The sequence below is a fragment of the Dermacentor albipictus genome, chromosome 1, assembly GCF_038994185.2.
Source record: "Dermacentor albipictus isolate Rhodes 1998 colony chromosome 1, USDA_Dalb.pri_finalv2, whole genome shotgun sequence".
Classification (NCBI taxonomy): Eukaryota; Metazoa; Arthropoda; class Arachnida; order Ixodida; family Ixodidae; genus Dermacentor; species Dermacentor albipictus.
The window spans coordinates 323,506,657-323,519,084 of record NC_091821.1 but is presented as its reverse complement, the minus strand read 5'-3'; the positions used below and the strand labels follow the sequence as shown (position 1 = coordinate 323,519,084).

Here is a 12,428-nt window from a genome sequence, read left to right as displayed (position 1 = left end):
CAACATGAAAAACTCCCGATACAGCATTCTGTTGCTCAATGCATGCTACATAAAAGTATTTCCGAGCGTGAAAGAAGTCCCTGAATACGCTCGATGCATTTTGCCTGTATTCGCGGGTTTCTTTCACGCTTGGAAAGACACCTCTATGCAGTACGTATTGGGCAACAGAGGGAGTTTCTCATGTTGCTCTATAATTTTCTCACTGACACTTTTCATCTAATTAAAATGGACAAGCTGATTAATTAAGACTACTTTTTCTAAGCGACAGCAAACAACCTTACTTTGGTTCTGTCTAGCTAGGTCTAGCTAGCAACATTTCCACATTCTTGAAGTTTGGCCCAAGTGAAACACCCTGTATAAGCGCGATACGAACTTCACCACAAGCAAAGAAAAAAAGTGACAATGCCTCCAATTTTGACAACACACTGACTCCTTGGACACAAACACGAAAAAATCTCAAGGTACCGCGCTAACTCGGTAACGTCTTGAGCGAGCAAACGAGAAATAAGCTTCCCTGAAGGAAATCACATTTTGTCCTAACTAGAAGCTTCGCGGTAGGTTTGCTTTCGTCTAAATGCAGGCAAAATTGATCAACGAGGAAGCACGGTAGCAACTAGGAAAAATACCCGAACCCTGTAAAGTAGACCGGCTTACGAGCATCTTAATGACAACGCTGTCGCGACGGAAGAATAACAAATGGACTTATTGAAAAAGGTGTTACCGAATTACTGCAAATGTGCAACTTCACATCTCGCTGTCCATTCTTGATTTCGGTACAGAAAAACTTAACGAACAGTTATCAACGCAAGTTGCGTGTCGCCTTTCACATCTGCTTCGGCCAAGAATTAAGTGTTTTAAGGCTTCCAAGTTTATATATCTTTCTGGAAACAGGGAGCAAACATTGCAGAAAGGAATTCTGGACATGTAGAATTAGAAGTCGCTAAGAACATTCGTCATAATAAATAAATAAATAAATAAATAAATAAATACAAAATATTAAAAAGCCCCAATTACTAATGGCGACTACTTAAAGATAATCCGTTATATCGGGAAACGTACTGAAACAGTTATCCCAACGCAGAAAAGAGCACTAACAGCAGCGAACCACCCACACGCTAAACTTCTCGCCAAGGCTTCTGGTGCACCTCTTACAAGTGGCATTGCTTTTTTAACGGATGGCCACTAGAAGCATGCGCTGGTGCATTGATGCTGTTTACATCAGCATGATGTAATAAAAAGAAGCATCCGTGAAAACAAAAAGTATAATAAAGACGTTTTCCAGTGTGAGAAAGGTACTGTTTCCCTCCCTGCTAGCTGCCCATTACACTTTTGCATCGCCCTACACACTGAAGGGACTTACACGACACCGTTCTTGGCTAGCAGGGGGTTATGGTTTCACATTCGGCTCTACGTTTTAAGATTTTTTTTTCCTCGTCGCCGCTAGTCGGAAGATTCAAAAGCAAGTTGCGTCTACGCATGGAGACGCAGTGAATGAAAGGGACATATCGTCACTCACTATTACACGCCTTCGCAAGAAAGAGAGAAGGTGGGCGGAAAGCAAACGCAACCAACGCCGTCCGTGCAAGGGCCACCGCGTACGCGGACAACGAGCGTTTGATCAGCTGCAACGTCACTTCCGCGTTTGCGTCACGCGCGCGCAACGCTCCGTCGCCGAGTGAGTTCGCTCAGGAATCGCGCACTGGCGTCTTTCGAACGACGACTCAATTGAACTGCGGGGCTGGGTTGCCGTCCAGAATATGCACAGTGGAACGCCGAAGGCTCCAAATGAATATTCACCAGCTTCAACGTGCACCTAACAAATGCCACTGCACCCCCCCCCCCCCCCTCCGGTACCACGGATGTCTTTGAAATTCCACCCTTACAGGAACGCGGCCGGAATCGAACCCGAAACCTCCTCGTGCTCGGCAGAGCAACGACACAGCCGTTGAGCACCTGCGGGAGATTCCAGCGACGACTCGCAGGCGGAAAATGACCACGGGCATTTCCGCCGCTGCCTCGTCCGCCGACCGTTATAGGCGGACTTACATCGCCGAACAAAATGTGAAAGCGGCAACAACCTCGACCGGCGACACACTGCCTCGAGCGGCGAAAGCTATAGGCGGGCGGGCGAACGAGGAATCGGAAAACGTTCCGAACGCCGCCCACCGATTCGTGCCCGTTTCAGTGTGAACTGGATCTCGCTCGCTGCGCCAAACAGAACGGAAAGAAAATGTGCCCGGTTATTTCCGCACCCGCGAATATACAGAGGAGGCCACCCCGAACCAGACAATTAAACTGCGCTTTCATTAACTCGCAATCTCCGGCAAAATAAGGCCGATCCAGCCCCCCCCCTCCCCCCCCCCCAAACTCATACACACATGCACACTTCTCGAAAAACCTACCGACGTGTCGCTTCGTGTCGGAACACTCGGGTAAAAAAAACTTGCACGGGTTGCCCGCCGGAAGCTCGCGCTGATCGCCCGGGGCCGACATCGGCAGAAGCGCACTCGGGCGGCGGCTGCTGTACTTCGGCCATGCGCTACAGTGGCCCGCTCGTGCGAGGCGTCAACTGCGCGTGCGTCACCAGCACGCAAGGCCGCCTGTACACGGAATACCAAAACTTCCTGGCGTTTCCTTAGCCGGACTCCCGACACTGGACGCGGCGACATTCACCCGCACTGCCGCGACGGACGCCCAAGCCAGACAGGCTAATTTAGTTGACACTTCGAGCGAGTGCGCTTTGCCTCGCCGAGTGTCGTATTTCGGTGGCATGGTGCTAGACGGTAAAACGAAGTGTCATTCGGGATTGATGACAATGACGGTTCAGAATTGCAGAGCTTCGTCCGTATCTTTGGATTTCGAGTTTTTGGAAACGGTTACTCTTCTTACAAGAAGAAATGCTTATTTAGAAGTTTTGGAATAAGAAAACGAGAATATCGAACTCATTAACGCACCCATTTCTGAGTCTACCAAAACACAGAGTCAAACTGGCGGATTCCACCAAAAATGAGCGTTTCAAGGTTATTTTGGCTTCACTAATTTCATAAAGACGCTTATTAGATGAAATCACGAAAAATGAATCTTAGAAGTAGTGCCGACTCCGCTGCGAGCGCTAATTTATGTATTCTTGAAGCACTGCTATTGCAAGGCGAAGCGAGTTCGTTTAACACACACTCGCTGGCAAGGGCACTTCAGAGCAAGTGTCACTAGATGTCATTGGCAAGTGTCACTAAATCTGCAGTCTGACAGGGGTATTATCTGCCACGCTGTTCATAATCGCGAACCCTGAAGGTTAGCGAGACGTCGAAACGTTTGTTCTCTATTCATAAACGACACGAAACTTGCTAGGGCATCACACAACCATTAGAATTTACGGATTATCTACTAACGGACTAGAGAAAAAAAAATCCCACTTGCTTCCAGCCTCTCTAGCTGCTATTTCCGGCAGCGTACAGGCGAAGGCAACGCAGTGTCGTGTTTTCGGGGTGGACACGGTCGCACTTTAAGCTGAACATGTCCGCGCGTCTTCGTATACTTCTAACGACATCCAAGAGCTTTAGCCTAAGGTCTTAGCCTTTAGCCCTAGCTGCATCGAGGAGCCACGCGGACACTAACGCTTGTGGCCTTGGGACGGCGTGTATTTAGCGAAAGCGCGCCACCTCCATGTAATGGGCGACCACTCCGCTGTTCCCGCCTGCAGGCGGGGTCGGCACGATCGCCCCGCCGTGTAGCACCGCTTCGGCGACGACGCCGAATCGAGGGCTACGCGGACCATCGACGCAAAGCACGACGCATGCGATTCATCTTGGAGCCCAAGTGCGAAGCTGAGCGAGGGAACGAGGCTGCGGCAATTTTCTCGCGAAGCACATTTACGATGTTCGCATCTCGCCACGAGATATCTGAAAGTCGTAACGTGTTTCGTTGCGATACAGTTGTACTGATTGACGACGACCCACCGCCTGGGCCACGAGAGACGGCGCAGTAGAATAAGTTCACCACCTCTAGGTCACTTAAAGTACGCAAACGTACGCGAACGTTTCGCCAACAAAGAAATGCAACATCGCCCGTTCGTCAGGGCACACCGTAAGTTTAAAGCGGCCACTGAAAGTGTCGGGAAATTGACACCTGCCGAAGATGTCAAACATCCGAAACTGTCACCGTTCCGCGACGCGCTTCAAAATTCGGTCGCCCCCCGTGTCACGCCTCGGTCGACGCACTGCGCCCCGCGGCGGCCCTTCGATGCGTTCCAATTGACGTAATAGCAGACGAACAGCCAGGCTCTACTGACAACCTATCTCTGGCACCAACAACGCGCGCTTCCTCTTCGACCAAGCTACAATGAATCCCCAACGAGGAAGAGTGGCCACAAAAAAGCGTGAGCTGTGCGGTCTTTCACACTGAAGCCGACTGCAGGGGACAAAAATTACGAAGACGACGACCACGTAGCAGCAAAACGGTGTTCTCTCGCGACTCACCCGCCCTAAGCGAACGGAGTGTGAATTGCCATGAGCTGCAGAAACCCTAAATCGCGGAAAAGGGGGTGAAGACCAACGTCAGACGGCGCGTTAAACATCAGAGGGCGTACGTCTCTGACTGCTGCTGCCACACTTACGTCAATGTACTTGTCCAAATACATGCGATCCGATGCGGCACTGCCGGAATTCTGTAAAAATGCGAAGAAAAACACAGAAAGAAATCAAAACAGAGCAAAACGACACGGTAACGACGATTAAGTGCGCGCGATCGGGACAAGAGACAAGTCATTAGCGCGCAGAACCGTCAAAAACTATCGCTGCACCGACTGCGCTAACGAAATATCGCGCTCTCTTGAGTAGCGCGAACGCCGCACAGGTGGAAAGGAAAATGATAGGATGCGGCGAGAAGTAACTCGGGCGGCACACAATCGAGAAGTTTGTAGGAGCTCCCCCAACATATACCGCGCTGGAGGTGGAAGGCTGGGGGTGAAAAATCAAAATGGGCACCGCCACCATAGTGAGCGCGAAATCCAACAGACTACGGAGGCGACGCGGTCACCGCCACGTCTACGGTTTCTTGCATATTCACGCGCGCGGCGCTAAACGTAAAGAAGCGAAACACGGGAGAGACGTCAGGTGGAGAAAGCTCCCTGCGTACTGCACTGCCATGCGCTTTACAGGACGACCGCGCAAGCGTTCTATGAGAGCACAGTAATCATCGCAATGGAGACGTTCACGCAATATATATATAAAGTTAAGGAGAGGAGGCCAGGGAACGACGACTACGCCGCGCGCACAGATCCAGCGCGCCGTCCGGCAGGCTCGACAATCTGCGCCGGCAACCACACGATGGTGGGGCTACCAAAGAGCACGCACATACACACATACACAGACACGCACATAAACGGTACGGGCGCCACTTGACCAGCGGGGCGACCGAGCGTGTAGCAGCAGCAGCAGACACCAAAATAACCAACTCGCCCAAGGAAAAGACGCACAGCCACACGTCGCGCCGCCGAGTTGGACAGCGCGAGAACAACACCTGTTGATCGTGCCAGAGTCGCGCTATGCGGGCACATACGGCAGCATTGTCGGCTGCATGACAGGAGGGGGGGGGGGGAGGAAGAGAGGGCGGGAAGGGGTTTCCGTGGGACAGTAGGCCCAGCCGCGGCGGCAGTCCCCCCGCGGCCCTAGAGCGCGCGAGCCGAGCGGATTCCGGCGGCGTGAACCGATCGTGGTGCGCCGGGCACGACGCGGCGACCGCGTTTCCACGCCATCCACGTCGGCTGGAGGCCGGCGCTGGCGAACCATCTGGTAGCGCGGCTCGCCGGCCGCTGGGGCCGCACCGAGAGAGCGGAGCTCACTGCGCACCTTCTGGATGATGAAGCAGCGCGGGCTGTACGCGGCACAGCAGAGCGGGGCCCCCGGCGGCCAGTCCCAGGCTGCGGGGTGCAGGGCGCCTCCGATGTAGGGCTCGACCATGGCCCGGGACCGCGGCTGACTCCGGAGCCAGCCCCACGGCTGTCCCGACGGCCGCCGCTGCGGCACGGACGGACCGCGGCGCTGACGTCGCCCCTGGCAACGCCTCCTCCTCCTCTCGCCCCCCTCCTCCTCCGCCAGCTCACACCGCGGCAGCCCTCCCCACCGCGGGACGAGCGAGCTCCTCCGTCGCACTTCCGCAACAAACGGCTGACCGACAAAACGCGCTATGCCCACACGAGAGGGGCTACGCCGCGCCACGAGGTAGGCGCAACAGGGTCGCCAGCGCGCGGGCAACACGCCCCCCTCGACGCGCGCCACTCACCAGCGCTGTGCGGCAAGCACAGGCCTCACTTATCACTCGCAACGCAGTCTCTCGTGACCACGCTGCGGCAAAAGAGATGCTCCCATCAAGGTTCAGTTGAACTTAGCGCGCGGACTGCTGTAGACTAGTGAACAAACGCCAAAACCGAAACTCGTGAGATGGCGGCCGAGACGGAAACCGTTTTTCGCCAGAGGAAGGAGGTGCCGGCGTCCCGCTTTCGTGCGTCGCCACGCGTTCGTCCGGCCAGAAGTGGCCCGAAGCCCCGCGTGCCCCCCCGAGGCGGAGGAAGAACGCCTCTGGCGAACACCTTGCTCCCCAACCGCCCGCGGCGACCTCCAAGGTCATTATCGGTGCGGCCCGGAAACGCTGCCTGTGAATTGCGAAAACAAACAAGCACGCACAGGTATTTATACTCCCGAAAAACCCCGCATGTTACATGCGCCGTCGAGCAGGCGCCGACTCACGCCCGAGGTACACACGTCTTCGCGCCAAACGCTTGGCGCAGGAGCAGCGCCTGTCCACCTACACATGCGGACAACTTTCTGTGGCAATGAAGGGAAACTTACGGAGGCAAAGCGCGCACAAGAGAGCGCTTCTGAAAAGAGTCCTGTGTTTTCATCCACGGTAGTTTAAGCTCGGGAAGTGAGAACAAACACCTTATTAGCAGTAGTTAAATAGGTCAAAACACATCACCGAATGTAAACGTTTACTGATTTTACGGCTGTTCCCTTCCGCGTCTGGGCAAACGCGGAACTGTCACACGTGGAAGCTGCGTCGATTCAGCGTCTGTTCCGAGCAACCATAAGCACTGTCAAACGCTGGCAGTGTACTTGGCGCGGTAACACATGTGCAGAGGCTCCGCCCCCGTAGCTTTCCCTTCATTGCCGCAGAAAGTTGTCCGCGAGTACAGTGGACTGTCCATTTCGGCCAACGGTGATTGGCTGGAGCTGTACGAGCGAGAAGAAGAGACGCCAAGGGCGCCTGCCTCCTCGTTTGTACCCCAGCCAATCCGCACTTCAGCAGCAGCCGAAATGGTTAAACCACTAGGCGGACACTAAAGCCCCTTAAACTGGGCTTTAGCGGACACTTGCAGACTACGCCCGCTGGTTACAGGGCATAAGGCATCCCTCCAGTGTAGGGCTCCCCCATAGGTCGGCAACCAGGGGAGGGGGGTATTCTGTAAGAGCACCTAGTGGATTGTCTATTTCAGCCGCTGCTGAATGGCTAGGGCCGCTCGTCTCCCTCTCAAGTATAGCTGCATCCAATCAGCAGCCGAAATGGACAGTCCACTAGGTGGACTCTTACAGAATACCCCCAGTACAGTGCGCGCACACTCAGCACGCTCATATATATCACTGATGAGTTTAATCAATTAAATCCTGAACTGAAAAATTGGAGTTAGAATTGTCCCGAACAAGGAACCACTGTTAATAAAGTCGCCTCCAGCACCTGTCGATGGGTGCTGCGCTACAGTTGACCTACCAAAAATGGGGAGGGGGGTGAGCACCCTTCTTAAAAAGTGCCCCCGCCCCCACAGGCTCCCCCTTGACTTCAAGCACTGCCCTGGTATATATCCGAGTTCCACCCTGAAGGCTCGTAACTGTCACAGAGGGAATGAAGGTCCCTAGGTTTACACGGGTTCCCCCTGTGCAAATGAAATTCAGAGAAATTTCATTTACACCGCTCTAGTAGGCATACAAAATGGGAAGATTCATAGTGGTAGTCGAGCAAGTTATCTCGCTCAGGGATTAAGATTTTACGAGCCAAACTGCAATAATTCCCACTCTCAAAAGAATCCTCCATATGCAAACTATGAGGGACAGTCCGAAAGTAACTTTCCTCATTTCTTTTGAAAGAGTAGATGGTACACCTGGTGAAGCAAACAATCGCTATAAAAATCTACGCCTGTTCCCGATTCAACAACAGAAGACGCGTCAGCTGAGGAGGAATAACACACGTGCAGAACGCTAAGAAAGAGTAACAGACCAGTGTGCCCAATGTTATGAGTAGAAATCATGATTTTCTCCATGAAGGGGCCATCAATGCGGCACGCTACCACGACACCCTGATCAAACTCGAGTTCCATCATACAACAAAAGAAACCCGGGCTTTTGAGTGAAGGTGTTGTACTCTCGGAAGACAATGCAAAACCACACACAACAAGGCTCACACCAGATCAGATTCGTCGCTTCAGATGGGAGAGATTGGACCACCTACCCTACAGCCCCGACCTTGCTCCACCGGACTTTCTACAGTTTGCTGCACTGAAAGCTGCCCTCTTCGTACATCCCTTGCAAAACAATGCTGAGGTGGAGCAGGCTGTGCGACAATTCCTCGCATCGTAGAGCACCGAGTTTTACCGGAGTGGTTTCTTCGAACCGATTGCACGCTATAACAAATGTCTCAATGTCAGTGGTGACTATGTGGAAAAATAGTGCAAGGCATATAGTTCATGATGGCATGGCATTTTTCTTTTTTTTTTCTCAATAACGTTTCAGCGTGAAAATAAACTATGAAACTTACTTTTGGAACATCCCTCATACATATGTTTCTAATGATCCCTTTGTGCCTTTAATAAGCAAGGCTTCCTAATGTGCAAAGTAATGACAAATTTGCTGCCATTATTAATACCAGAATGTGAACACTGTTTTAAAGTAAAGGTAAAAACCACTATTAATTATTCACAAAGTACTGAATATCCATTTCGTATTCAATTTGGTCTCAAAGATTAATATATGGTCAACCCTACATAACTCAGCAAGGCCTGGCTGACATAACAGCATAAACAAACAGCCACTCAACTCTTAAGCTGACACAGGCCCTCATGTATGATGGCATTGACTAATTGATGAAGTGGCTTCCAGAAAAAAAAAATTAAAAGAAAAAAAAAGAACTTGAATTTCTCCGGGCAGCTTCGCTACCTATCAAGTAAGCCACAACTCAGCAAAATACAGCCCCATGTGTGCCGTAGTGCTAGCGACAACATAATTGGCCACCCTGGAACCCCCATTGTCAAACCCTAGATCACCAAATGTTAAAGCTCCAGCAGAGCACTGATATAACTGCTCTGCTTGCACGAATAGCCCCGTATTGTAATTAATGGCTATAAACCATTAGCAGCACAAAAAAAAAAAATTGGGCACCAGGCCTTGGAATAATTTTCTTTCAATTCTGTTTCATTGTTGCACCAAATGACTTAACAATAAAATGCAAATATTCTGAAATGCTGTCTATGTATTTAAATCCATAAAGTTGAGTAACTTCTACTGAAGCAACAATTTATTCCTGCTATTTCATGCATCTCTTTACTCAGCCAAAGGCTAAAAGCATATTTGAGAACTTCTTTATTTATTTTCAAAATACTGCAGGCAGCAGCTGAGTTTCTTTTTTTTCCCCATCAAGTGCAATGTCAAAGAATTCACAACGGCATTTACATTTGTATGATCAACAATAGACGCTGGGAGACAATTCCACTCTTCAATAGTGCGCGGAAAAAAACTTTTGAAATATCTTCATCCTTGCCAAATACAGCCGGATAACATTCGAGTGATTAATTATATATGACCTGTGTTGTGCCCGGGAAAGACAAGTTTCATGCAGCAGACTAATTCTGTTACGATGGATCAAATAAAGCATTCTTAGTCTTGCAATCTTTCGTCGGACAGGGAGGGGCTCCAGATTCAGTCACTGCAGCATATCAGTAACAGATGAAGATCCAGATACAATAAATCTAGCAGCAAGGTGCTGAATTCGTTCTACTTGTGCAATATCTTCATAGTGCGAGTCCCGAACTGTGGAAGCACACTTGGGGACTGGTCGAACTGTAGTGCGGTATGCCTCGAGTTTAACACTTGATGGCAAGTCAATTTCCTGCGCAGGAAGCAAAGTTTCTTAAATGCTGTTGTGCGAACGTTCTTCAAATGCTTCTTCCATATTAAGTTGCTTGCGATAGTTAGTCCTAGATATTTGACAGACGTCACGGACGGAATATTTTTATTGGCAATTTAGTACGTATGAAATAGTGGCTTTTTCTTTGTGGTTACTGTCATAGCAACTGTTTTATTAAAACTGATTTGCATGCCACTTTGTTCACACCAATCCGCAACTACATTTCAGTAGTGCTGGTAGGCACCATTAGGGAAAGGAACAAGATGTAGCAAACAAAGCTAGGAGCATAAAATGAAGTACATATAGACTTTCACTTGCTTTTCCCTAAAGTTATGTGTACCTAAGCCTTTACGTATATTACGTTGCACAGAAAGGCAAAATATTTTTTTACACTGCGCACACTTTCCCGACTAAAATATTTTGCACCTCAAGCGTATCAGCAGAAAAATGGAGGTAGCCTCTGGTTCTGCAGCACTAATGCAAAAGTAATCAACTAAAGGTGTTCCACGAAAGTAGTAGTTTCCAAAAAGCCACATTATTCTGAATGTTTGCATTTCAGATCTGCTCTGCAGTGTGTGTGTGCCATTAACAGTCGTCAGTCATGCTGTACACACAAATCTCCTTAATGCAGAGTAAGTGCATGCAGACATTTTCCTTAGTACAAATTTAAATGTCCCACAAGTCTGTCCATGGTAATTAAATTATGGGGCTTTATGTGCCTAAATTAAGTTCCGATTATAAGGCCTGTCTCATAATCCAATCCAAGTAGATAAACATTTTTGGCATTTCACCCTCGTAAAAATGGAGCCATCACAGCCGGGGTTCAACCTATGACCTCAAGCTTAGCAACACAATGCCATAGCCATTGGGCTATTGTGGAAGGTAGTCTATAGAAACTGACTCAAGTCAAAAGTGTGCAGTAAATTAAAAGCCCTCTTGCTGGTGCTTGTATAGCAGAATGGTGGCCTCTGAAATGCCATAACGTTTACGGTTAGTTCAGCCAAATGAATCTGGAGCACACATGCTTTCCACCATGGTCAATTTAAACGTAACAGCAGGATAACCAAGCGCAAGTTCACAAGCAAAAATCAAGAAATTACACTTCTTAGGTGAACATACATACCCACCAACCTGTGAACTTCAAATTCGTAGAAATCCCACAGACACGAAGCCAAAGATAGAAGGTAGGAAAAGTAGAGAGGAGGCAAATTTCATTTTTCTTTAAAGCTTGCATGTAACACTCGCCTTGCGTGGGGTACTATTGGATCTCGACGTTGAGTGTGGGAGTTGGCCGACGTTAAGGAGGATGTTGAGATGAAATTGGAGGCTCATTTACATTATTTACAGAAACAACACAAAGTAATTAACAGTCATAAGGTCATTGATGGCCGGCAGCAAATCAGACACTGTGGCTCGTGGCAAGAAGCCCGAAAGAGATGAATGAAGGAATGCTTCTCTCGGCTCCCTGTCTCCCGCTTTTAAAGGGAAGCTGAAGAGTCTGTCGAATTCAATAAGACGCTCATATACGAATGTGGGAACCTTATAAACCACGCACGTAAAATTTTGGGCGGGATTTTTCATTTAGGAACGACGCAATTGCTGGTTAAAATTGCGCTGTCGCTCCGCCCCCCCGTCCAGCGCCGCATGCTGCGAGCGGAGACCAGAAACCGCGGCGTAGTGACGTCAGAACTGGTGTTCCACTCCTTTGCAGTCGCTGCGCACGTGCCTGACCACACTCGTTTCTGCGTGCATGCCGTCATAATCTGCCTCGCTCGAGCCTGCATTCATTTGTTTGTGTGTATGTAGAGTGGTAGTTGACGTGCGCAGCATCAATTGAAGTGGTGGGCCGATCATGCCGGCATTCTGTGCAGCCTACGGCTGCACGAACACCAGCGGCCGCGACAATGTTCCATTACTCCCCGGAAGACAAGAAGCTTGCAGCTAAGTGGGAGGCTGCTGTGAATCGAAAGAATTTCAAGCGCCCAAGAGCTACAGTGCTGTGCTCTAACCACTTCCATGACAACGATTACTACCAGAGTTTATCAATAATGCATGAATGAGTGAGAGTACGGCTTTCTGCTAGCAGGCTTTCTAAACGCAGCGCGAGAAGGTTGAGGCAACGAACGCACAAAGGCGGGACGAGTGCGGGTGGACTGATGGCAACTGGTCTTGGAAGACCTTCTGAATACATGAACTCGTCCAAACCTGGATTTTGATTTATTGCTAGCTCCTTCGTGTTAGCACGCTGAACGGAAGGTGCA

General features: G+C 49.9%; 1 protein-coding gene across 6 annotated transcripts in view; it reads right to left on the bottom strand.

Annotated features, from left to right (window-relative positions):
- Larp4B (La-related protein 4B) overlaps positions 1-12,428 on the bottom strand; it is a 95,956-nt gene that overhangs the window by 58,483 nt on the left and 25,045 nt on the right. For 2 of the 6 annotated variants that reach the window (XM_065453217.2, XM_065453218.2), the window contains exon 3: positions 4,613-4,663. The exons of 2 other annotated variants lie outside the window; for them this stretch is intronic. In XM_065453217.2, the coding sequence (XP_065309289.2) occupies positions 4,613-4,663 (51 nt within the window). Of the gene's footprint in view, positions 1-4,612; positions 4,664-5,846; positions 6,003-12,428 lie in introns of those variants that run through there. 2 more of the 6 variants (XM_065453215.2, XM_065453216.2) reach the window with 2 other exon arrangements.